The sequence below is a fragment of the Apostichopus japonicus genome, chromosome 21 (genome assembly GCF_037975245.1).
Source record: "Apostichopus japonicus isolate 1M-3 chromosome 21, ASM3797524v1, whole genome shotgun sequence".
In the NCBI taxonomy this organism is placed as follows: domain Eukaryota; kingdom Metazoa; phylum Echinodermata; class Holothuroidea; order Aspidochirotida; family Stichopodidae; genus Apostichopus; species Apostichopus japonicus.
In genome coordinates, this window is record NC_092581.1 from 2,634,176 (window position 1) to 2,661,259 (window position 27,084).

Sequence of the window (27,084 nt, forward strand, 5' to 3'; positions counted from 1 at the left end):
CACAAATGGGAGAATTTTTTTGCTGTAACTCTCTTTCGTTGGTTCGTTTTGACCTATTTTGTGTCAGTTAGGAATACATGTGTGAGGACGAAGTTGGATTGCAATCGTTGTTTCATAGGTTTTCGTTGATTTTTTCTCGGGTATCTTTGCCCTACCATACATTGGAATTACTTTTAATCCATTCTGTGAGGTTCCGGTAAGTTGTAAACTATCAATGTCTGTAAATTCTGTGAGTGAAACGTAGGACCGAGTTTACGTAAAATGCGGGCAAATTCAAATTTAATGATATGCGTGATCGTTGATCATTCTTCGAGGTCACGGGGTCAGACTCCCAACTGTATAGTAATAGAGCAAAGTCCTTGCCGTACGCGTGTTGCATGATACAGCGAACCAAAAACCTACTGACCTTGCCAATAAATAAAAGCGATGGGAAACGTCTTTCGTAGGGGCTGGCGGAATTTCAATGTGGAAAATCGTGCCCACAAATTCATCGAGAAACACAGTGATAAGCCATTAGCTCCACCGAAATATCCCGAATCGCAGAAAATGGTGCAACATGTCGAAGAAAGTATGTGTTTGTTAACCACATTTAACTTAAGTGGAAATTTGCAAATATGATCTAAGCGGAGTTCTTAAAAAATAATGCTAACGTAGAATAAAGTTCACAACCCAATAACCAATTTCACCATCAGTAAGAGTAATATTAAAACTAGCCTCACCCCATCCTCTGTTGGAATGTCATTTGTTTAATCATATATGGTACCAGTTTTGCGAAATACTTGTAGGCCTAGGCCTATGTGCATTATGACCATGACTGAATGTAAACAAGATCGTGGACATACCTGTACATTAAAATGAAAATATGAAGGTCTAATCATCTCAATATTGTCTCTGCCTCGTTTGACATAACCAGTTCTTGAAACGACAATGCTAGCTTGTTAGCCATAAGTCAGATCTATACTAACAAGTATACTAATAAGTAATATCACAACTTAAAATTGGTTTACAAAAGATTAGAAATGCACATTATTTTAACTGAATTTCAATTTTTATCCTATGAGTGTATCCTGGTTTAAACGTTTTTAAATCTTTCTTTAAGAAGGTTTTCCAAAGGCTATGCAAGAGCACCTACAAAAGAATGCCCAGCTGCTAGATAGGCTGAAGGATGTGAAAGTAGACTCCACAGATGTGGAAGGGAAAGTAAGTAATGATGAAACGGATTGCTAAACCTTTTTTTTTTCTTGTGGTGCAGGTAATGATGAAAATAGTGCTTTATTCCATACAAATTCTTTGGAGTAAGTATAGCCTCATCCAAAAATAAGTGTATTTAACTGGCGATGAGCATTTAATATCACTTGATGGCGGTACAGACATTAGTAAAGAGTTTTGTGCAAATAAGACTACTCTTAGGTTTTTCTGTCAGAGAATAGCAGATCTGTGTTTGTAAAATCAATTTAATTTTATTGTATTGAAGGAGCCTACCATTACATTCATTTTTCTTCCCCCTTCCCCATAATTTTCCAGTCTTTAGGGATAGAAATAGACAAAGACATCCCCTCTGAGGCCGAAAGATCCCTCCCACTGTCGAGATCCGGCGATGGGAGTCCAGACCTATTCCCAGACGAGGTGCCTGCAGGTCGAATATCTGTCCAGAAGGCTATGGAACTTCTTGCCAAACATAAGCAAGATAAAGAGGTAAAGACATATATACATGTAAACAACCATGCGGACTTGTAGTGAGTCGGACGTCCGCACTTGTATTCTTCTAGGATAGCTGCCTGTATTTGTACTCGTCTTTATGGATCTATAGTAATACTCAGGACATTTGTAGAATCTAGTTTAGATTCTAGTGCAATATGAAGACCTCATCCTCACACTAGAGTCTGCTACTCATACTCAAACTAAGAGGAGTTCTAGTTATACTCATCATACTCATGCTGAACGTACAACAAGTCTGCCACCTGGTGTGTTTTATTATTATGATTATTATTATATTTATTATTTTATATACCAGAATTTTTATAAACAGGAACCATACTAGCATCGTATTTAACACAAGACAAACCTTCAGGGCCTTTGTAACTGATACACAAAATTTGAACACTATTTGTTTCCTGATCTGCTTGCTCCTTTTAATAGTTCACATACATGTCTAATGTCTCACAGTAATGGCTATATGGGTTCTCGTTTTGAAAGAGATGAGCTTGTGCTTGTAGTCAGGTTGTGAGACAGAGTGTAAGTTGTATTTATCAGTATAAAAACATTTCAAATTCAGTGATCTCATAAGTGATGTTAAATAAATGATGATGAAGCAGGCTGTAGTACAGATGGTAAATATTCAGTTATCATCTTCTGAGCTCTTTTCGGGGTTGGAAGGGGGGGGGGTTCATTGGAATGAACACATTATGCTACTTTAACTATCCCCTTCTCCACAGAAATGGACAGCTGAGAGGTTGGCACAGGATTGCAAGCTAGACTTGACGGACACAGAGAACATCCTCGATAACTTCCAAGCGTTCAAGATCATCCCGCAGAATCCAAACGACCCAAACCCAAAGTTACCGATTTATGAAAAGAGGCAACTTTCAGCAGACTGAGGAAAGAAGACTCCTTTGATGCAAAAGAGAAATGGAGAGGACATAAAAAGATGTTGATGATGCAAAGAGAGAATTGAAGTCAGAGAGATAGAGGAAGTTATTTGGAGTGGCATAGAACATCTTTGCAATTTAATGTTGCTTAGAAGACGACCGTCTTTCAAAAGTTCTCTCATCCAGTATTTTACAGAATACGTGTGTGTTGCGAGCGGCGGTGTGATATTCAAACAAGATGGTCATAATTCCAGTGAACAATTAAATAGCTCTAGGACTTCATTCACTGTAGAAAACCGACTAAATATGGTGACATATTTAATAATAGAAAACAATGCAAAAATTATTATTTTAGGTTTGTTTGAAAAGGGTTGTTTTCTACAAGTTAATAAATGAATCATTTTGAACAGTTAGGAATATGTGTTAATAGCCAGGTAACTATACGATGTTATCTTCCTTTTTATTAACAATTAGAATAACTTAAAAATTGCAAAGAATAGTGTAAATTTTGCAATTTTCGTTCAAATATTTTAGCCAAAGACTGGTAGTAGCTAGCAGACGTTATTCAGAATTTGTGTGAATGTAATATTTCGGAAATTTGCTGGAAATGTTAAAATTTGGAACAATTCCAAATGTGTTTGATATATATCTGTATTACTCCAACCAATACATATGTCTGTGAATTGCTGAATCGATAAAATCAGTGTATGACCCTTAAAACAATTTGCAGTGAATTTTTATTATTAGTTCTAATTTTATGCTTAAAATGATTTCATTTCAGCTTGAATTGATGAATTATGGGTTTTGTCTCATATTTAATAAATGGAATCCACAAAACTTGTTGCAAAATTTGTAAAGAATGAATTTGATTACTTCATTATTCTCTTGAAAATTGTTAACAAAATGAAAGATATTTGAAACTTTGACAGCACTATGAGTCTGTAACGTTGTCATGGGAATCACTGCTCCAGTTAAGAACCGGTCATTTTTGCATGTACAAAGGAATGCCAAATGACAGGTAAAGTCTCCATACAGTATTACATTTTAAATCAAGTTATCTCCTGTTATTTGCAGAATTTGTGATACATTCAATAAACTATGCCGAGAATAGTTTCCCCGTCTTCCCCTGATGTTTGCAAAATTACAGGTATTATTTTCTCTGTGCAGTGTATGAGTAAAGAACTTTGAATCTATATTGAAAAACCTAATTTTTAATGGTATATATGCAAATTTTGTTTTCTTGGAATAGAAATGAAATAGAAAAGCATAAAATTGATGTGGAACATGACATGAAGTTTTCTTCAAATAAACTGTGAAAAGAAAAAAAAACTTGTAAGTGCCATGACAAGCAATGAAGCAGTGACAAAGCAAGGATTCACAGAATAGGAGGCCCCAAAGATAAGCATGGGTAGATCACGAAATGTGGTGACATTACTACCAGAATGGCAGTGCATAGAGAAAACCAAGTTAAATGTAAGGGACAAGGCGCACTAAGGGTGCTACAATCGAGAATGAGTATTGTCCCCGATAGTTTTAGTTAGAATAAATTCTATTCAAAAGACGACCATGGGTCACCCTCTCCTTCCTCCTTGCATCCACCAGGACTTTTTCACTGAACCCAAAATTTTAAATTGTTAGATAATTGCACTCTGGGACTCATTCCCCCCAACCCCACCCCCACCCCACCAGATATGATTACCATAATAAACATATAAAGCCTTCGCTCAAGTAGAAATCACCTCATGATTTTTACGGAAATTTCTTCGTATTATTACCAGTAAGTCAAGAGGGTAAGGAGGAGGGATGGTGGGGTGAGGGTTAATGGTTGCTGCAGGGGGTAATGGTTGCTGCAAGGGGTGATGTTTGATTCAACAAACAATGTAACAGCTTTTAAATCATATAAAAAATCAAATCCAAGAAAATCACAAATTCAGTACAAATGTAGAAATTAGTTATGTTCTTCTTTTCAACATTGTATTCGAAAAGACAACTTGAGATGACACATTTTCATTTCGCTATACACTTAGTAAGATATCATATCTCTGCTTAGAGCAGATGAGAAAAAAACAAAACAATTTAATATACAGAAACGGAAAAAAATTACATAAATAAACCAATTTAATTTTCCAAAACCTACAAAGCAACTTAAACACATTATTCCTTCTTTTTTTATTTCAATTTTTCTTTTGTAATAATTTCAAGCAATATTTATAGAAATTGACAACAGTTGAAAGGCAATGTTTCCCAACAATGCATTAAAACCCATCTCAAGTTTTGTGTTTATCGAGGAGTTAACCCTACTGTAATAAAAAATAAATTGCCACTGGGAAATATGAAAAGAAAAGAAAGTACCTTTCAAATTGAATACCATTGCCAGTCAAGATGAAATAAACTATAATTGACACAAAAGGGGGGGGGGGGGGGCTGGGGGATAACAAATTTATCAATAATAATAATAGGGGAACAGGGGCAGGTGTTTTAGATTAAAAGCACACTTTTCATTTTGCTATAGTAATCACAGCATAACAAAAACAAGTAGCTCTCCAAACTACCTTTATCAACTTCTACTTCCAACGAGACTACATAACCTATCAAAAGTTCGAAGTTCCCTCTCTCTAGCCTAACTTTCACCGACCCCCCTCCCCCCACCCCAACTCACCATTTCATCATCATCTGCTAACAGAATACAATAAAGTTTGAATAGAGTAAGCACAAACTATAAAGTGCAAAACATTTGTATAGAATTATTATGAAAACAATTGCTGGTGTTGTCAAGGAGTTTAAAATCATGAATTCATTTTTCAAAGAATACTTCCTGCTATGAGTATTTCAAAATCAAACATTTGACAATCCTGGACAAAAACTGTTACTTCTTTTAACATATGCGGAATACGTTAATCTGCCAAGGTTTCATTTATACTTAATAAGCAAAAAATGGCTGCAAAAAGATTTCTCAATGAATAGTTAATAACATTTAATCATCAAGTAATTAACTAACTACCTTTGTTTCATTAAAAACCATAGCTACCAACCATAATTTTCAAAGAGTTTAGAAAATAGTTAAAAACCTGAAAATGTTGGCAAGTTTGATTTTTATACCAGTACCAAGAAAGAAAACAAATAAGTCCATAAAGCCAAAACATACAATGAGACCAGAAACTATAAACCAGAGCTAAATACTTTCTTTTAACTTCTAACCCCTGAACTTACTGGAACAATGTCATGAGTGGGGCTATTTCGAAGGGAAAAAAATATATCAATAATTGGTTGAAATGTCAGACATTTTTTTTTTCTTTCTTGTATCATGAGATAGTGGACTTTGATAGTATAAATCCATCGAGTTTTACAGCCACAGATTCCTAAAGCAGTCAGTTTTTAACTTTTTCATGCCAGTGTCTTGCGATAAACAACCCTGAACATCGTAATCCTAACCCACAGGTAGGTAACGTGCAACCCACTGAGCAAACTTTCTGTAATTCCGCAAGGTTTTCAAAACTCTATAAATGCGGCCCCTTGGAAACTTTTCGCCGAGGCAAAACACAAAATATGTTTTCCACAAGTGTCCTAGCGACTAAAAAAGTTCACCTTGGCCCGGCAGATCGACGTCGGCATATCAAAGTATTAAATCAGGATATGTGTGTTTCCATTTCAATCAGACATTCCACTTGGTCTTGCATCAGATAAGAAAAAAGGTTAGCACAAAAAAATTGTATCCGCACGACATGTTAGTCGGAACGAAACGTAATCATTTAATTGCTCCCTAATTATATATTAATGACTGTTAAGAGCTAGGCAAGTGTCTTTTAGGTTTTATCCATGATGAGAGCATACATTTACAATAACATCTCTTGCAAGCTGGCGACAAAATGCCAAAACACTGCTTTATAAAAAATTTACGTTTACTTTGAAATACTTTTCTCTTTCGTTTTTCGTTTCTCTTTGTTTTTTCCTGCTTTCGTCATGACTGCATTCCACAAACTAAATAAACCTCTTTTTGATTCATGTCTTGTGATAATGGAACAAAATATTAATTTAATATTACTTGATGAGTACAGTGAACAACGACTACAACACAAACGGACATATCTGTCATAACCACTTTGGCCGACTCCGAGAAATTTTGACCAAATACGAGTGCAGAACAATTGCAGATATTTTATATCTGAAAAGTTATCTGCAGTTTCTTGTTTTGTTTAGTTTTTAGTATTCTCAGTTGAATAATTGAACCGACAAGGAGCTGTCCAGAAGCAACGGACATTTAATCCCAAAAGTAAAAATCTTATACCAGCAATACGACTGGGGGTTCCTGAGCAGGGCAGCTAATTCACAATGTGCAAAGAAAACAATAACTCCTACCCAATGCTTTCAAACAGTACATTCACTAAATGGTTTCCCATTGAAAATGTTTCACATTAAATGCATAGTTTGGAAGATAACTTTAGTTTTTAAATACTAAATGTAACAGCAAAATTGCTCAAAAACTATTTTAATATGAAAAAAAAGAAAATACTGTTAACACTCACAACAAGAAATGTTTATAACAAATAATTGCTTTGTGCCTAATTATGTTTCTCCTGTTGTGCTACTAATTGTCAGTAAACCACCAACCGTGTAGAAAATTGTTTTAAAAAAAAAAAAATTGTAAAATCTAAGGCTGTTTACCACCAAAAAATGATTTATAAAACTTTCAATTAATCGATAAACTCGGGATTAATTTGTGGATCAAATTGTGGCATCGGAGATCAAATAATATCTACTTATCATCTAGATATTCCTTGCTGCAGCCTCTTGTAAACGCATCAAAAAGATGAGATCGTGATTGAAAATAATAAATTCCTATAAGACAAGATTCCGTAAATATATATATATATATATATCAGTTTTTTGCCAGCCTAATGAAACAGTATAAAATATCAGTGATCAGTATTTGACTGTTGTTGACTCAAGAGGTGCACAACTTTACATCTTTTGTTATAATATTTGTATTGTGCCCCTCCCTAACCCCCCCCCTCCCTTACCCCCCATCCCAACCAATCCAACATACACCAAACACTATCTGTTACATTATCCATGATCTTTCATAGCAAAGGTCTACCTACAAAGTTTAACGAGAGCATTAATAGGAGCATTTATACGGCCAGTTTCAGCCACAGGCACCCACACAGGATTGCAATATGAAAACTGTGATTACCTTTCTTTAATATATCGGTGTAAGGGAAGTTTTGACTGCAAGATTCTTGCCGCCTAATAAATGATTTTCAGACTAATGTTTTAGACTATTGGTAAGATGAGAAAGTTGTTCGGGACAACAACAAATGTTTGACTGTGAGATAGGAATATTACATTTAAATACTTGTTATTGAACTGTTAATTGGGTGAGACACAGAAATTGGTGGTTCATTTGATGAAATTGGTACAAAATTTGGGCATCATTCCCAAAAAAGGCTTTTAGGTTATAGAGATTAGCTACTTGCTTGGAAACTATTGATTCAAAATAAAGTTATTATCTCCTAAACACATCAGAAACCTTACTCAAGCCGTTGCACCTGTGGTTTGATAATATCTCAAACGGCATGATACATTCTCTTTTAATATCACAAACCAACTGTCCAAACACATGCCATCCAACAAACCAGACCGTAAAAACCTGCATGTCCAACCTAGTTTTTTTTTAAAAAACCAACACTGCCTGCTTTTGCATAAAACAAGTGACCACGAAAATTACCCGTAAAGAGCCGATTCAGTCACAATGTGGCAGAGCTGTGGACTTACTCCAAAAACCAACACAGGCAAAATAAAGATATATATAGGCACACAAAACTCTCCGTAGGTTTTCGAAAATTGGCAGTGAAGATGTGCTTGTTTTCATTCCGTGGATTACAGACCATCTAACTCAATCCTTCCAGGTGAAACGACGGATAAATTTATCCAAACGTTTGGAGTCACCGGTCTAAAAGAAGCTCTTTTGCAGTCATGAAGTTACAAAAACCAATCAATCCTCTAACTGTCAGTCTTGTCTCTGACAATATCTTCTAGATATTCGAGAGAGGCAACCTTTGCCCAATTATGTATTTCAATCTCTTATTTCAATCTAAATTTCGTCTTTCCTAGTGCTACCTTAAAGTGGACCACAGGTAGCAAATTATGTTTCTCTGTTCATACCATCTTTCTTTTAACCGATTGATTTCATCCAAATTTGACAAAGAGCTACAATGGATAGAAGCGGTTTCATCGCAAAGATGCTGTCTGAAGAAACGGGGAGACGCGTCACGGAAACCAGATGTCTTTTCACATTTTGTGTGCATGTGACTTTTTAATCCATTAATTTGTTCCTGAATGGTTGTTAATACCAAAATTTAGTTTCCAATCTGACATAAATTAGAGGGGTAACCATCAGAACCTGACAACAAACACATCGTTCACCTCCAACTGATCTTATTCTTTCAACCTCTCATGACAACAATCAGAATTAAATCTTCCTCCGACAACTAGTCCTCCTCCACCGACAATCGCTTTCAAGAGCATACCAGTTTCTTTTAACCAACAACTAATTAAATTTTTTGACTTCCTAAAGACATCCCTAACTTCATGAAGGTATCAAATTCCCAAATGGAAAGTGTCATATGTTTTAACACAAATTTACTATTAAAATTTGAGGTTTTTTTTGATTGGCATATTTATGCAAATTTCCCGATTTTGTTCTTTTGGGTACTTCCAAAACTCTGTTCAAATACAGTATTGCATCCATACCTCTATGACTGTTACCTTCAAACACATACATAAGACAGTGTATTAAATCCATACTCCTCAGGTGTATTACCTAACATCTAGTAATAATGTATTACTCTCTGATCCTCCCTTCACTACTATTAACCAACTTGGCCAAAAATGTCTCAAATTCAGACTCTTTTGAGAGTATTACCTAAAAGCATTATTCCAAAAAGAGATATTTTTCCAGATATTGAACTTAATTCATACTAGTTTCCTCAAGTAACTAAGAAAAAAATAATTCTCTAAATACTGTATGAAGTTCATACTCCTTTTAAGTATTACCTTAATACATAATCAAAACACTGTATTGAAGTCATACTCACTTGAGCTACCAGAAAAATACACGGCTTAGATATTGTATTCCATCAATACTCTTTCTTACAATACCTAACCTGCATTTTTCAAGATACTGTATTTTAAATCATCGTCTTTTGTATTCTTATTTTTATTATTATTATACCTTGTCTATCACTTCACTTACAGCTGTATCTAACACTTCGTCCTAAGTTGAAAGACACAAACTCGCTAATAAACAGTACCACACCTTGATCATCTCTCTCTCTCTCTCTCTCTCTAAATTTTACAATATATGACAAATTCCTCCCTATCAGCTGACAAAGCTTTACATCATCCATATTCATCAAAGTGATGATTTTTCTCTGCATATGTATGACCTTCCTTTCCAAAGGTCAATATGGCTGCTCTACATAGTCATTCATTGATCAGACATATCAAGTCGTGCATATGCATGAAGCCTTTCAGAACTACCATTTTTTTTCTCCTTCCATGGGCCACTTCCTCGTGGACTCATCCTGAACCTTTCGCCACCAAGAGTGGGATTGTTCAAATGAAGTCAGCATTTGTCAGGAGAAGGGATTACACCCCATCGAGATTGCCTACACCCCATAAACACCGTCTGATTACCCATTATCTGAGACCACACCATCGACGCTGTCTGGCACCCAATCAACTTTGACTGGCACGGATTGAAACCTTTCCTGACATTCTCTGACTTACATACATTTTCAACAGCATTTTTAGGCACCCCTTCAACACTGAATGACACCCAACTAACCTCATCAACACTTTCTGAACACTCTCTCAACACCAACTGACACCCAAGTGACACCCAAGTGACAGTGACTACATGCCCAGTGACACTGTCGGACAACTCGCCCAATCTCTACTGACGTAAACTGGCACCCAACTAACCAGCCTGTGCACTTTGACTTCCCACCTGTTGTACTCATTTTAACGACACTTTTCTTTCTCTACGCCGCCGGCATGTGATAATTAGAACACGATGTTGATGTTTACGATGGGAGATCTTCCATGCAGGAGTATGCAGCAGAAAAGGGTGTCTCGCACTGGGCCGATTGGTACCACCAATCTACCCAGATTAACTGGTGGCGTACCTCTGGGGTAGCACCGAAGGAGATACCAGCTCCCTGGCGCTGCCACCCGAGCATCCACCTCCACTCAAAGTAGCGGTCAACGATCATGACCGTTCGACCCTCCTTAGACGTAGACCGGTTCTTGCGGTTCGCTGGCCTTTGTGGTCTCCGCCTCCAAGTCCTCCCGGTTGATCGGCGTCTGCGGGGGGAAGTCAAAGTTCATCCTCATGGGGGTGGAATAGGGGTGTCCCCCGTCGTCAAAGAACCTCCTAAACGTGAACTCGAAGAAGGCGTGTTCCGTCTGCCGGTGGTTGCCTTTCGACTTGTGGTTCTTGTGGTTGCCGTTGCTCTCTGAACTGCCCCAACTCGACGAGGAGCCCCGGAGCTTGTCCGGAGAGACGGGGTCAAAGTTGGAGGTGTCTGTTGGAAACCGTATCGTCGGCTTGTAAGGGGCCTCCGCGTCCCGAATGTTCTTTGTGAAGTCGACACTCTTCAGGAAAGGGTGGTGCTTGATCTGGTGGGCGCCTAACCGTTCCTCCGCGTTGGTACACAGCTCGAGGATGAGTTTCTCGGCTTCAGGCGACAGTTTGGCGATGCGGGGTATCTTGAGTGTTTCCCTCCAATTGATGACCTGGTGGGAAAACAGACAAGGCAGATGCAGCAACCAAAACAGAACATGACTGTATATCTGAAACGTTCACATTTGATTTGGGAAACTTAACTTACACAGACGTAGACTAAAAATGCATGTATTGTTTTCTACGTGGTGTTCTAGACTGCCTTTCACAGTCATGGAAATCTTGAGCTTAAATATATTTGTTTTTTTAAAAGTTTTTCTCCACGTCCCTTCCCACGACCCCTTACCCCTTCTCCCTTTTCCTCACCCCTATCTCTTCCTCCACATGAGAAGAGAAAGATACAGGTATTCTAGACACACTCTAGAATTGTGAATTAAAAAGTTAAAAAACTCTGACATGTTTCATTTCTTTGAGAAATAGACAAAACTTATTCACAGAATTTTACCACTTTTTTTTCTATTTATTTCAACTTTTTTTTTTACTTAAATGGGGTGGGGATGGGAGGGGGATTTCATATTTAATTTTGGATTTGGTATTTCAATAACATAACTTTTCTATCCATACTCTGTCAGCATTTTATGTTTTTGTATACAGGGGTAGGGTTGTAGTAACTTCTTCCAGATTTTTGTTTCTGTAACCTCTGTGAGGTATGACCCTCATTAGAGAGGCCCCAGTTTAATTTTCAATGTTTACACAAAACGCTGGTCTCAGAAGTATTCATTTCAGGGATAGGGATACCGAATCCAGAGAATTTCAAACTGCCTAACTTTGATCTTATCACCACCTGACACAATTACGTGGGCCCTCCCCAGATCGAGAGCACACCTTTGGCCTCTTCTGTCGTCACCTGCACATTCTCTTAGATGGTAGCAACATGAGGGGGAAGTCCTGAGATTAAGACAATCAGCTCCAAATGACTGGCATTCATGATTGATGTAGAATTCACAAAGGAGCTTTGCCAAATTTGGCATCTGTCTCAGTGAAAGATGAGGTCAAAGTTCACAAGATATAATCCTCTTTTATGTTTATTCTTTCTTTAGCTTTTGTTCCTTCAAACAAGTACGTGCGGAAGGTCTTTTGTTTTCAGCAATGTTGGTTAAAATTCCAGTAAAAGCTAAACCTGGATTTCTCATTAGTGTTGCTTTAGCTCATTTCTTTCACAGACATGATAATATTTCGTAAAATACCTGAATGAAAGCAGAAATTTTTATTTTTATTAAAATGGGCTCCTCCTTTTTTATATTCTTTTTTCCTTACTTCTTCTTTTACAGAGAAAAACCCATGGATTTTAAGTTTTCCAACGTATATTTGCTCAAATTAGTGAAACAGAAAGTGCAGAATCTACTATACACCTTCATGGCAAAATAGAAAACAAGGTTAGTTGTTATCTTGGTCTTCACACGCCTCTAAATCATTACAAAAATTAGAATTTTTGTCTTTTTAGACATCAAAATGGTGCAATTCTGAGATATAGTAATTATTTTTCTTTTGCCAATTTTTATACCACCCGTGCTTCATCCCTGAACATTTTCTGGGGAGAATGCTTTGCCTCTCCCCTTGCCACCCTCCCCCTCCCCCCCCCCACCTCCATGTCAAGATTAAAGAAGACCAGAAATCTATTCAAAATGAACAAGCTCTGCTTTTTAATACCTTCCACTGAGTTTGGTCCGGTCGTTCAGCAAGGAAAGGAGGCTGCCCCACTAACATCTCGTACAGGATCACCCCTACGCTCCACCAGTCACACGATTGCGTATAACCTGCACAACAAAATACACAGAGTTAAAGGGACTCAGTTATGACCAGGGAATGACTTGGCGTTAAGGTTTCGCACATATCTTTTATGAGATTATGAGACGCAAAAACATTATGTAACAATAAATGCTATCTATCTTCACAAATTGGTGTCAAACTTTCCTTTTTAATTTTAACGTATGCCACTTCTAGTCCACTGACATTCAGTACCCATTTGGTATCACTTTTCCATCTATACTTCCATTCTTTCAACCACCCAGACTTCTAACTGAGAAGACCTTCTCTTTTTTTCCTTTTCATTTTTTAACATAATTTCTTTCTTTCTCTTATTTTTTCCCCTTTTTCTCTTCCTTTCTTACCTTCTCCTCCTCTTCTCTGCTTTAGCCTTCTTAGGTTTGAAACATTACAACCACAACATTATCCAGCTAACAGACTGAATTCCAATAACCATCTAACCATCCAAGCAAGGGATGCAACAAAATAACCCTCCAATAAGAAAAGGTTTTTTGAAATCCATGCCAACCAGACCCATACAACAAACACAGGGCAGGAATCACAAGGGAAGCTGTGTAGCTATCCCTGGAAGGAGAGCATCTTGGTAAAAGAACACTTGAGACAACAGGGTGTTAAGAAGGGCAGGTTACCAAAATAGTTTGCCCAGGCACAGCATTCACCCAGCTCTGACACTGTGCCGTAGAGTAGAAGTCATAAACATTAACGACTCATGACAATCCGTTTTTCTTTTTCACGAGCGGGCGCATCATGTGTTAGAGAGAGAAACGAAAACAAAACCAGCTGGCTACGTTGGAAGCCTGTGTCCTACATTTCACACTGCTTATATACCACACAGAGTATGTTCCAACTATTTCAACATTTTCTTTCGGGGGAGTTGGTTGGAGAGACGAAGAAAAGAAGCCATTTTTTCGTAACTTCCTTTCTGTCAAATTGGAGTCTGATTTCTTTTGTTTTGTAATTTGCTTTGTTGCACAAGGCAGGTACAGTGTAATTGCGAAGAGGCGGAGACGTGGGAAGCGCAAAAAACTTGAAATGACCTACAGGGATGTGCACAGGATTTCCTGAGTGCTGGGTATACTGATCGCTGTCCTGGGGGAGGGGTCTAAGGGGGAGGGGGTGTTGAGAAATTTTTCGATTTTTGAAGGTGCTCAGATGCCAAATGCTGGCACTTGTTGTGTAGCTTTTTAAGCACATGTACACAAGTACTAGTTTTGCTAACAATTACATTTTTTAAGTTTTTTGGAAATTTATGTTGAATATATTGTTAGGAATGTCGGGATTTCAGATGAAAATAGTGCTGGGCGGGATTCACAATTTAAGACAGTGCTGGGCGGTAATTTTTAGCGCTGGACGGGGCCGCCCGATGCCGCCCAGCGTGGGCACATCCCTGGACCTGTCTCTGACTACTTGCCTACTTTGGTGAGTACTTCAGGTGCGATGTAGTTTGGCGTCCCCACCAGAGAGTGGGCCTTGAGCCTTTCTTTCTGCCTCTTCCGCCTCCTCTCCAGTGTCTTCAAGGGACGGTGGTTATTGATGTAACTACTTTCGCTACCGTTAAAATTGCACATGTCCTTCTCGTTGGCGTCGAATGGTTCCATGCTATCCTGCCTCCCGTGGCCGGCTGGGGATGGATGAAAAGAGATATCGGTGATTTGATTACAGTGTAACTTATGAATGGGAGCAGAATACCAGTAGAAACAATTCCCCCCCCCCATTCAAAATGTTTTATAATTATAATTACATAGTACTTTATGAATATATATGGTAATTCACTCTGGTGGAAAACATAAAGAAGGTTTCTGATATTAAACTCAAATTCTGATTTCAGACTTAAAAAAAAATTTAAAAAACACAAAAAAATTTTTTTTTTTTAAATATAAAAAAAATTAAAGACTCATATCAGCACATTAACTACTCACTCGTTTGGTAGTACTTTGAATCGTGTGTCCACCTGAAGCCTGTGCACAGGCCAAAGTCTGTGAGCTTTATGTGACCATTGCGATCCACCAGAATATTGTCCGGCTTGATATCCCTATGAATGAAACCCATCTTATGTACACTCTCGATGGCCAGAGTCAGTTCGGCGATATAGAATCTAGCCAGTTCCTCGCTGAAGATCTCCTTGCGGATGAGCAGGCTCATCAGGTCCCCGCCCGGGATGTAGTCCATGACGTAATAGAGGTTGGAGCTATCCTGGAAGGAATAATACAGTTTCACCACCCAGTCGTTGTTCGCCTCCGCCAGGATGTCCCTCTCCGCTTTCACGTGGCCCACCTGGTTCCTCTGCAGGACGTCCGCCTTGCGGAGCGTCTTGATGGCGTACAGAGCGTTCGTGTCGCTCTTCCGGACTAATGCCACTTCCCCGAAGGCCCCGATACCCAACGTCTGGATTTTCTTGAACATGGACTTGGACATCTTGGCTCTGCGTTGTCTCAGGTAGTTGCTCTCCTTCTGGTTGAGCATCCGCCTCATCTGGTCCTGGGCCTCCTCCGAGAGACCCACGCGGGCCATCTCGTTCTCCAGCTGCGTCCGCCGGTGATTGCGTTGGTCGTAGCCCTTCATGATGTTCTCCATGTGCTGTTCCATGTAGAACTTGAAGGCGGCCGGAGAGTAGGATTTGACCCGGGACTCGTAGGACTCCTCCTTGCGTTTCCTCTCCGGTACGGGAGATTCTATTGTGCGCTTCGTACTGGAATCCGTGGAATGGGCGGTGGATGCGTCGCTGTGGTCCGACTGTACCGAGGCGGTCGAGATCTCAGAGATCGGGGAGGGCATGCGGCCGGTGATGGGGGAGTCCGAACACGTCGACGAGTGGGTGCTCTGGGTGCTCACCGTGTCTGGAGACTGACCTCTGTTGGGAGGTGGGTCGGGGACATCCGCTTTCTGAAGCACCGGCTTCGGTACTGCACTGCTGCGGACCGCGTGAACCGGTATGCGACGGGACGACACTCCGTCGGACAGCGAGACGGTCGTGCTGACGGTGGCAGGCACTGGAGCGGGAAACTTTGCGACCGTGACTCCCTGGGGCGGCCTGTAAGGGGGTGGCTTCTGCACGATCACAGTGATCTGAGGAATAGTGTTTGGAGAGTTCCTGTTTGGGGTGTACGTAGAGTCGTGTACGGGATAGGGATCATGGGACGGCGCCCCCATATTGACCGACCCGACATCTGAGGCACTTGAAGAGGTTGAGACCCTGTTTTGGGTGCTGGCTTCGTAACTGGGAGGGGGAAGCTTCTTGTTCATCATGGCGCTGATGACCTCTGGGCTGTAGGTGCCAGGAGCACCTTTCGAGTCGCCCGGAATGATAAAGAGGGTGGTGGTGGTTGTGGTAGGGTGCGGTTGCTCACCGTGAGATAAATACTGACTCGGGTAACTGGACTCGCTGGGCGTCGTACTGTCGCTGTGCATACTGGAGTAGCTGAATCGTGTGAAAGCCTGTTGGCTGTGCGTGGTGTTTCGCGGTTGGCTCTGCGTCGTCAGACTGGGCTGGTTCTGCTTGGTGAAGTCTGGATAGCTCGACGACGGCGGCGGGTTGCTGACAAAGCTGGTGCTGTAACTCGAGGTACCGTTGGTCGGTGGAGCGAAACGGCCTTGCGTCGAGGAGTTGCCGCTGTGGTTTAAACTAGAATAACCGGACGACTGGCTTTGCGGATTATTATAAGAGGATACCCTAGGTACCGGACTGCTGGGTTTCGAAAACATGGCTTGCACTGATCCTGACGGATAAGGAGGAGGGTCCCCCCTGCCAGCCTGACCTAACGTGAATTGTTTACAAGTAGTGTACGTGGTAGATGAAGTCGTGGTTACACCAAGTTGGGAATGTGTCTTTTCTGTGATAACAGTCTGTCTCTTAAACCTATACTCGTCGGGAGTGAGCCTCACCGGCGCGTAGCCACCAATGCCACCGTCCGAGCCCATGGGGCCGGACTTGTTGGTATTTATGGTGGCCGTCACGCTGCCTGGTGTCACGTAGACGTGGGAATGGTTATGCTCAGGACTGTCCAGGTACCTGTCGTTCTGGTAATACGGAGAATTAGATATATTTACATAGTCGTTCGAAGACAGCATATCTGTGGCCGATACCTTACGGCTCATGACCGTCCCGCTCGCACGATGCGGGTGTCCCACGTACATGGACGTGCCCCTGTCTGGGTATTGGTCGTGCATGTCGAGGACTTGCAACGTCTGGTAATGTCCAAACGATGAGGGCGACGCGTTAGCTGACTGCTGCCTCACCTCACCCGTTGGAACATGATAATGCCCCTGGCCCGCCGCTGTCTCTAACCGTTGCCGCGAGTAACCGTTAGAGGCTGCGCCGTCGTGGCTCGGAATGACCGTTCTGTCTGGCAATGTGTAAGAAGAACCATGGTTTGGCATGTTGGAATGGCCATGCCTCGAATCCCCAAACGACCCCTTCCTGGACACAGGGGCGGACGTTATCCGACTCACGTCCGCAGATGCGTTGAGGTTTCGAGGATAGCTTGGCAAATTAGTCCGTTGACGGTAGTCCTGGATGTAAGGATGCTCCTCGTTGCTCAGCCCTCTTAAACTGCTGTAATCCCCTGCAACCAAAAAAAGAGATACATTTCGATATGTATGTAGCTTCGAGAAAGATTTATTTTGAATAGGTATCAATATTCATGCGGTAAGTGATGATAACTTTAACGATGTTTCCCAACTATGTTAACACCTCATACAGTTCCGTAATCGATTATGCCCCCATAACCCACCCATTAGCAGTTACATCTTCTTTAGTTGCAGTCTATCTGATTCGGCGAATGTGTAAGATTCACGATTTAAGTTGACTGTGAAATGGTCCAACTCACATTGCCACCCACCCAATCTTATTTTTGCCCATTTGCTAGTCAAGTGAGTCAGCCCATCCTCCCCCCTCTCCCCCACCCCTTAACATTCTTCCCTTTCAAGACAGAATACTCACCTACATGACCGTTAATGGCATTACTCTGGACCCTTCCTGGATCTAAAGTAGACCCAGTGTCGTGGATGACATGATAAGAAGGAGGGTTTCCCTGGTACGAACTCAAGTCTTGATGCTGTAAGAATGAAAGAAAAATTGTTATTCAAATGTAAATAATGAACACAATTTGATTTTTTTTTTTTTTTTTTTTTTTTTTACAGGTTCTTTCGCAATCCTCTAGAATCTTGTCGGATTTAATGTTTTGTTGAAGTTTCTCAAAGTCAGCAGTGTCAGAGCAATTACTGTAGCTCCAACCAACCAAACGTGGAAATGCTATGTATAATGAGAAACTGCTTTGTACACAAACACAGAGACGTGTCCAGGCAGGTTTTGCATCGTCTACAGAATCTTCACATTATAAATTGAGGTTATTTAGATGACAACAAATGATACAGGTGGTATATACAGGATTTACTTCTTGTATGGTACAAATACGATATTTTAATCCATATTAGATACTGACAGATGACAAATCGGTACGAAAAACTGTTACGAGGGGGGCACTTTGGGTGGTAGAATGAGAAGGAGGTGTCATAGAGAGGTAGTGATCTACAGTAGGTGTGGGTTTGTGTACAGCTTTAAAAGCATTACCAGTGCACTTTATACACAGCAAAGTAAGAGTGCTGAGGTTGTGACTTGTGAGGAGACAGGTAAATCCCCTCAAATTTGTAACTAGAAACCAGGAACAAGGAACAAAACTAAACACGACGCAACTTGAAGACCACATAAAATAATTAGTGCGTATATTCAAAAGAATACTTTTAAGTGCTGTTTTTGTGAATGCTTAACTTTGTCTTTCTTAATATTTGTGGTTTTACAATTTATACAAAAATCAGAACAATTTTGAAGGAGACTACTGTGTGGTAAACAATCGTTTCTGATACTTAAATACTGAATAGCAACTACATGCCCATTAAAAGCCACGTTTGATATATATATATATATATATATATATATATATATATATATATATATATATATATATACATACATATATATATACTTGTACGCATTCAGAGTGATAACCACTTACTGTACAATGGCTTTAGAAAAAATCAATTCTGTTATTGTTTAATTTCTGACAATGGAACAGGCTAGTATTCATTCAGTCAAACAATTAACGGTGGTCCTTTCTCTATATACTACGGCAATATGTGTAAAATAGGTATGCCCGTTTTACTGTGTTCTATATAAAAGAGTATCTGTTTATTGTGTGTTTACAGTGTAAAGAAAAGACCCCGCTAACACCAGCAGCTGTGTGTCTCACAGCTTTTAATCCTCGATGCACACCTCACGCCACATGCACAATGAGATGGGGTCCTATCCGCATACTTGGCATACCATCACTGCCCTCTCACAATAGAAAGCAACACAATTACATTGATAGACTACTGGCTAGGGGCCAACAAAGGCATACAAGTGAAGCCTCTTGGGAACCACACACCAGGGAAAGACAAGAGGGAGAGAAGAGAGTGAGAGATATGTTCACAAACTTAAAACAAATTCTGAGAAATCTCACATTAAAAATTCAAGTTAAATAAGGAATTTCACAGTTTACAATACTACCTATTAGTGCATAACATGCAAATATTTCAACATCTTAAAAAAAATTGAGAAAAGACATTCTGCACGTTTCAGAATGTTTGGGATTAGAAAGTGAAGGGATTACGTAGTAATGTGTCGATGCCAGAAATCTATCAACAATGTGGTGACTGTGTGAAAGCAATTCACATTGTACATTGTATTAAATATAAATTGTGCAATGCTGCTATGTACAGTGTTGGTCGGTCCTTGGGACTATGTTTAATTATTTTACGCAAATGGTATGACTCGATCTGAATTTTTTTATATCACCCCATAGGCCACAGGTTTGCTTCCTAGTTGACATTCACTTCAGCAGAATTAAAAAATTTTTTTTTTTATGCCATTGTAAGATGTTCTTACCAATTTTGGCCAAGAATAGACAGAATCTTAAACTTTCCATAGTCTACTCAAAGTAGCTAAACAAGAGGTTCTATAGAATGAATCTAGTCGGGAACCTTCGACTAGTGATGTTGTTGAAAGATGTTTTTACAAAGTCTGACCAATACTTTCCAAACTTTCTATAGTCTACTCAAGTAGTCAAGTACAAGAGGTTCCAGAGACTGACACAACTAGGGAACCTCCCACGGGCTTCTCAAGTCCTGTAATGACACATGTGAGGTTCTGGAGACAGACCAGCAATGTATTGTAGAAAAAAATTACAGTTCTGTACTTGTGGTAAAATGAGATCAACGGTGGGCACTTTGTCGAGGTTTACAACGTCCGACGGACACAACATTTTGCGACAAAACCAGACGCTTTCCAAAAGTGTAGCAGTTTCGCAACTCTGAAAAAGCATCAAGTAATCCCAAGGCTATAACCCCCGGACGACGATATTGACCATCTATTAATGAAAGGGACTACATTGATTTCAGTCTCCCTAAAAGCTGTTATTGTACAGAGGAAATTAGTACTTACAGTACTCAAGGAATGATGATTTAACGTTTGAACTGTTTCAACAAGGTACATACACTGAGTATATAATAGAGATTAGAGACTAAAATTTAAATCTTTTACCACCGCAACAAATTCAATGTCACGTACGTGCTGACCTCACCCAAAATGTTAATTACCGATATATGTTTCGGACAGATGAAAAGATCACTGGTAGCGTAACGATATTGCAATATTCTTTAGCTCGTTGTGGTACATTTAATTAATTAGAAATTAATTTAAAAATTTGTCAATATGATTGATTTCAGTCTCCCTAAAAGCTGTTACTGTACAGAGGAAATTAGTACTTACAGTACTCAAGGAATGATGATTTAACGTTTGAACTATTTCAACAAGGTACATACACTGAGTATATAATAGAGATTAGAGACTAAAATTTAAATCTTTTACCACCGCAACAAATTCAATGTCACGTACGTGCTGACCTCACCCAAAATGTTAATTACCGATATATGTTTCGGACAGATGAAAAGATCACTGGTAGCGTAACGATATTGCAATATTCTTTAGCTCGTTGTGGTACATTTAATTAATTAGAAATTAATTTAAAAATTTGTCAATATGATTGATTTCAGTCTCCCTAAAAGCTGTTACTGTACAGAGGAAATTAGTACTTACAGTACTCAAGGAATGATGATTTAACGTTTGAACTATTTCAACAAGGTACATACACTGAGTATATAATAGAGATTAGAGACTAAAATTTAAATCTTTTACCACCGCAACAAATTCAATGTCACGTACGTGCTGACCTCACCCAAAATGTTAATTACCGATATATGTTTCGGACAGATGAAAAGATCACTGGTAGCGTAACGATATTGCAATATTCTTTAGCTCGTTGTGGTACATTTAATTAATTAGAAATTAATTTAAAAATTTGTCAATATGATTGATTTCAGTCTCCCTAAAAGCTGTTACTGTACAGAGGAAATTAGTACTTACAGTACTCAAGGAATGATGATTTAACGTTTGAACTATTTCAACAAGGTACATACACTGAGTATATAATAGAGATTAGAGACTAAAATTTAAATCTTTTACCACCGCAACAAATTCAATGTCACGTACGTGCTGACCTCACCCAAAATGTTAATTACCGATATATGTTTCGGACAGATGAAAAGATCACTGGTAGCGTAACGATATTGCAATATTCTTTAGCTCGTTGTGGTACATTTAATTAATTAGAAATTAATTTAAAAATTTGTCAATATGATTGATTTCAGTCTCCCTAAAAGCTGTTATTGTACAGAGGAAATTAGTACTTACAGTACTCAAGGAATGATGATTTAACGTTTGAACTGTTTCAACAAGGTACATACACTGAGTATATAATAGAGATTAGAGACTAAAATTTAAATCTTTTACCACCGCAACAAATTCAATGTCACGTACGTGCTGACCTCACCCAAAATGTTAATTACCGATATATGTTTCGGACAGATGAAAAGATTACTGGTAGCGTAACGATAAATTGCAATATTCTTTAGCTCGTTGTGGTACATTAAATTAATTAGAAATTAATTTAAAAATTTGTCAATATGCCACTTAAGGCTTCAGACATCCAAAATCTTATTTGTTTTGTTTACAAAGGGATAGCCTGGTAAAAAAACCTCACCACCACCCCCAGTAGGAGCCTCTTGAAGCAAAAACCAAGAACTTGTGAATGTTAGCTATGTGACTCATCTGTGTTGTACTGCAGAAAACAGTTAAGTCAACCAGGTGAAGACCAGATTCACCCAAGATAACCGGGCCCTCTAGTCATGTCAAGAATGCTTAGTACCTAAGTCTGTCCCGGCTATGAGTTATGCTAGGCATCTCGCGGCACAATCCCCCTGCATGTTCGGCACATGCCAAGTGATAAGCATCGCCATGGTAACCTCAGATACATCAATACAAACAATCCTGACATCACATTAAATGTTTTAAGGGTCTTTAAAACATGAGGAGTTGAACAAATGTTGACAACCGGTAATTCCAAAGGAACAAACTGTGTTTAGATTCAGAGCAAATATTAAAAAAAATCCTTTGGGTATTAGAGAGATCAGAGTATTAAAACAAAACCTACATGTATATATGTAAGGTAATATCAAACTAGCAGGAAAGACCACTTGGAATGTAAGGTGATTATGTTGGTGCTACACCTAAATTACAATGTGCTTTTGCCAACCCCTTTTCTCCATGAAAATCAGCTTTCAGGGGTCATTCGATGTACCACCAGCTGTTTGCGTCAAATTCTTGCATAATCATTATAGCTATTATTTACCCCCAAATTGGTATCTCCCCTCATCACTTTAGAGATCCTACTGCAATAATCCAAAAGTTCTTGGTAGGACAAGGACCTGCTCGAAATGAAGTTTTCCTAGACCAAAGCTTACAGTGTTCTTACCACCCAACCCAGAAATCTTGTCTACAGTACAGTGCACATATATATTATCTGTCTTTCTGTATTATTTGGCTACATTTTTTATTTCGGATGTCCAACGAAATTAGGAATTTTTCCGAGTTTGTGAGTTGACAAACAACATTGGTTTTCTCATCTTGTCAATTTCATATCTCTGGCAGACTTGTGACAAGTTACTTTCATGACTTTTTGTTGTAGACCTGAAGGAAGCTACAGTTTAGCGCCCTCTCTCTGCTGTCCTGTGACTCAGCTCCAGAAAACGGTGCAGTCGTTCGGGAAATATTTGTGAAGAAGACCAAAGCAGAGCATTTCCAAAACATTACAGAATTCAGAAACATAAATGCATGACTTAAATAGGATAGTTAAGTCAATATTCTCGATAAAAAAATAATTTCTGCATTCAGTTTTTAATCAAATCAGGAAAAGATTCAAAATGATAGACACAAAAAGTTAGACCCTCGCAAGCCAACCAGACATTAAACCAGACCAGCTATTTTGTAAATTATATGTTCTCAGATTTTTTTTCCTTGAAAGGCCAAACCTCCAAATTCTCGGAAATCCAGACTAGGAAAACAAAACATCGAGACTAATCTTGAACCACCTAAGTCAGCAGATCTGTAGTGCAAAGTTGCAAAAACAACGCATAGATATACCATGACTCACTATGTTCACTGAACAGAAAAACTCCAGGAATCAAATCAAATAAGCTCTCTTTGGCTTTGACGCATGTGATTTATCACAATATATGAAACACCTCCTGCCCTCAATTGTATACAGGAGTGAAATTTGCAAAAATCAGGATTTATGGGGAATAACAACTTCTCCCAATTATTTATTTTCCCCATTTTTTTTTCTGTTTTTTTTTTTCGTTTCTTTCTTTTTCCCCTTTTCTTCAAAGCATTCAAATTTAAGTGTTCATGGTAGTGTTAAAACAGACATGTATCATTAGTTGAAAGCTTAATGGCTTGGGTCCAATATTTTAATCACAACTGAAACAAATGTGGTTGTTATTCAGTTCAGTAGCACTGTGTATTTTACTGTACTGTACATCAACGCTGACAAACCACAACACTGATAACAGGCTTGGCACAGTTGATGGCAACATAGTAACATACATTTCAGCCTCTGAGAAGATCCTGCTAGGATCAAAACATCAGGCCCACTTACTTTTACCCAACAAACATACATACATAGTTACATACATGTACAGTAGTACTATCCTCTGCCATCAAATACAGTGAGTGAATTATTGGCAAAATCAGGATTTCCGAAGAATACTATATAAATTCCTTGACTCCTTGTTCTTCTTGTTTTTAAGGGTTTAGAAAGTTTAAGTACCCTAGATAAAGTACTGGCAGAAAGCATATCGTTGGTATAAACAAGAAATGAATAAAAAGTTGTTGGCACTGAGAATTAATTACAACATGTAACATCCCCTACACCTCCCCCTTCCAGAACTCAAATGGAAGAGTGAAATTTGCAAAACTATTTTTTTTTCTTTTTACAAATTGAAATTAGACTTTTACCATCCTGTCTGATTACATCTCCACTCCCCCCACGCCCCCCACCCCCTCCCCCTCTTTTTTCCTCCAATCGTATATCCAGTCCCCTTTTCCTTAGCTCTTTTCCTTTTCAATAGCACCTCCAATTGACTGTAGCACTCAAGGCAGGGAATACTGTACACAGTTATTAACTTTGGACTCCCAATTCTGACCTAAAAGTAATTGTGAAATTTCATAAAATTTTGAAAATATTTACTATAAGGCTAAGAATAATTTGGAGGATCAGTGCCTCTAGTACATGGTAACTTTGACAAACATCTAGCCATTTCTAGTGTGCTAAAATGGGGACAAAACTGAAGATCTTCAATGAAATCCACCTTCCCCTTCCTCCCCCCCCCCCCACCCCTCCTCACTCAAGGCAGGGAATAGAACTTTGTTAACTTTGGACTCTCGATTCTGACCTAATAGTATTGTGAATTTTCATAAAATTTTGAAACTATTACTAGTGGCTAAGTGAGGATCAGTGCCTCTAGTATATGGTAACTTTGACAAACATCTAGCCATTCCCCTTTCCCCCCCCCCCCCCCTCCTACAATCTCAAAAATCTCAAAATCTCAAAAAACTATTCTTAAAAGAGTAAATACACCCCACTACAGTACAGAAGGGTCCAAAGAGATGACTATACACACTATTTGAATATGACATCTACTGTACACAATGACATTCTTCTAACAGAACTGTTCTTATTATACATACATATCCCTATTGTATGCACACTGTTTAATATGATGAGTCATCTGTACAGTTCAGTTAATATGCTGTGCAAATTAATCTCCCACACAGGCTCACCAGAGGCCAGCATACTTACAACCTAATAGCTTCAAACCATGTCATGAAAATCAACTTATAGACTACGGTTTGTATCTACAGATAACAGATATCTGCAATGAAGATTGGTCTTTGATAATTCTTTTTTCCTTTTTTCTCAAGTGATAAAAAGTGGTACCACAAAGCAACATTACATGACCTAGGTCATGTGAACTAAGCTGTAAATGATGTCTACTCACAACATTAGTACAATATTTGACAAATACAACATCTCCTATTTTCCCTGTCCTCCCTCCATACCCTACATACCCCCCCCCCACCCCCAGAGCAAAGTAGAAATTACCTTTCAACAATGTTTATGAATAGTTAATTATATCTATACTGATGTCTTGCAGGACTTAGCTATGTCAGAACAATATGCTGAGCACTATTTAAATAGCAGCCCCAGGTTGTCATTGCATTCCCTCCTTGTGGTGTCTGTGGTAAAGCCTGTATCTTGCATACAGAATATAGATACAGAATAGATGTATACCACATACTGTTATACAGTACATTATATACATATATAAACATAGATGTTGTCTGATGATCGCCTTGAGGCGTGAAACTTGAGTTACAACATGCTGTAAATTACAGTATATAGGTATATACTATAGTATATATAGGCCACTGTACACATCATATACATACATACATACATACACGCATACATACATATTAGACACTTATATAGCGCTGCAATATAGAGGTATCATACTAATACTGATACTAATAATAATCTAGCAAAATAGCTATGTGAAATGGCCAATTTGTACATGTATACACATACAACCTATTACCCAAAACATATATACATTATACAGTACGTATATACATAAATCAAATTTAATATTTACTTCATGATGAAAAACTTTTCTTTCATTTTTGTGGGGGACAAAATTTTGGTAAAACATAAAACGACTCCCTAATGTCACATCGACAGTTAACATGTATGTGTGCTCCGTACCACTAATAGAATAGGAATTGCAATGACACACAACTTAGGGCAATACCACTGACTGCCTTGCCTGAATAGTTTACATGCCTATGGGATGAATATCAGCCAATTGTCTGACCTCAAAAGCTTCTCTACAATGGCATAGAGAGGTCTTAAATGCTTTGTCACTGTCGGATCTTAGCAGCTAAAACCGTTTACTTCAGTAGAGCTGTATTAGTAGTACATGTTGTATGACATAGATGCATCTAGTATGAAACCTGCTAGACAACAACGGTACCTTTGTTACACATGACAGATACCAACAGAACAAAATTCCTTCTTTTTTCTTATTTCTTGCTTTGCTTTCGTTCTGTTTTTCCCGTGTTTTTTTTTTTTAGGAATGGCTTCCAATAGAATACATGTGGCTCACTGCTAAGCGCAAGTTGTGTGGAATTGGAAAATGATTCTTGTAGGATGTGCTTACAGTAGCCCTAGCTTTCAAGTAGACACATAAATTTTGGACATGAACCTTTTCGTAGTAATTTGTGTTTTTCTACAGATAGAGAATCCTGGCGCTGCACTAGATAATAATTATAATGAAAATCAAATTTGTAGAGCGAAAATATCCAGAAACGATAATGTTCAATGCGCTTCACAAACGAAGTACTGACTGAATGGAAAAAGATTAGATTTTAGTTTCCGCTTAAAAGAGTCCATAGATGGAAAGGTCCGTGTGTCCAGTGGGAGAGAGTTTCAAAGT

At 38.9% G+C, this 27,084-nt stretch overlaps 2 protein-coding genes across 4 annotated transcripts in view; one reads left to right on the forward strand and one right to left on the reverse strand.

Moving 5' to 3' along the window:
* Positions 1-343: 343 nt before the first annotated feature.
* LOC139962470 (NADH dehydrogenase [ubiquinone] 1 alpha subcomplex assembly factor 4-like) lies at positions 344-3,379 on the forward strand. 2 transcript variants are annotated; one of them, XM_071962458.1, is made up of 4 exons: positions 344-568; positions 1,100-1,200; positions 1,525-1,695; positions 2,436-3,379. In XM_071962458.1, the coding sequence occupies exons 1-4, from the start codon at positions 427-429 to the stop codon at positions 2,595-2,597; spliced, it is 576 nt and encodes a 191-aa protein (XP_071818559.1). In that variant the 5' UTR covers positions 344-426; the 3' UTR covers positions 2,598-3,379. The 2 variants fall into 2 exon arrangements, with proteins under 2 accessions (XP_071818559.1, XP_071818560.1); XM_071962459.1 differs by having other exon boundaries at positions 1,103-1,200.
* A 3,837-nt stretch (positions 3,380-7,216) lies between these two features.
* LOC139962467 (uncharacterized) overlaps positions 7,217-27,084 on the reverse strand; it is a 41,074-nt gene continuing 21,206 nt past the window's right edge. For both annotated transcript variants that reach the window (XM_071962455.1, XM_071962456.1), the window contains 5 exons: positions 18,038-18,152; positions 15,018-17,660; positions 14,510-14,719; positions 12,982-13,088; positions 7,217-11,384 (listed from right to left, as the gene is read on the reverse strand). In XM_071962455.1, coding sequence (XP_071818556.1) covers positions 10,878-11,384; positions 12,982-13,088; positions 14,510-14,719; positions 15,018-17,660; positions 18,038-18,152 — 3,582 coding nt within the window. In that variant the 3' untranslated portion in view covers positions 7,217-10,877. The remainder of the gene's footprint in view (positions 11,385-12,981; positions 13,089-14,509; positions 14,720-15,017; positions 17,661-18,037; positions 18,153-27,084) is intronic.

Bases quoted from the DNA above. Each gene is read 5' to 3' on its own strand.
- LOC139962470 (XM_071962458.1), top strand. From the start codon at position 427: ATGGGAAACGTCTTTCGTAGGGGCTGGCGGAATTTCAATGTGGAAAAT. The intron at 1,201-1,524 runs GTAAGTAATGAT...ATAATTTTCCAG, and splicing joins CCACAGATGTGGAAGGGAAA to TCTTTAGGGATAGAAATAGA. The intron at 1,696-2,435 runs GTAAAGACATAT...CCTTCTCCACAG, and splicing joins AACATAAGCAAGATAAAGAG to AAATGGACAGCTGAGAGGTT.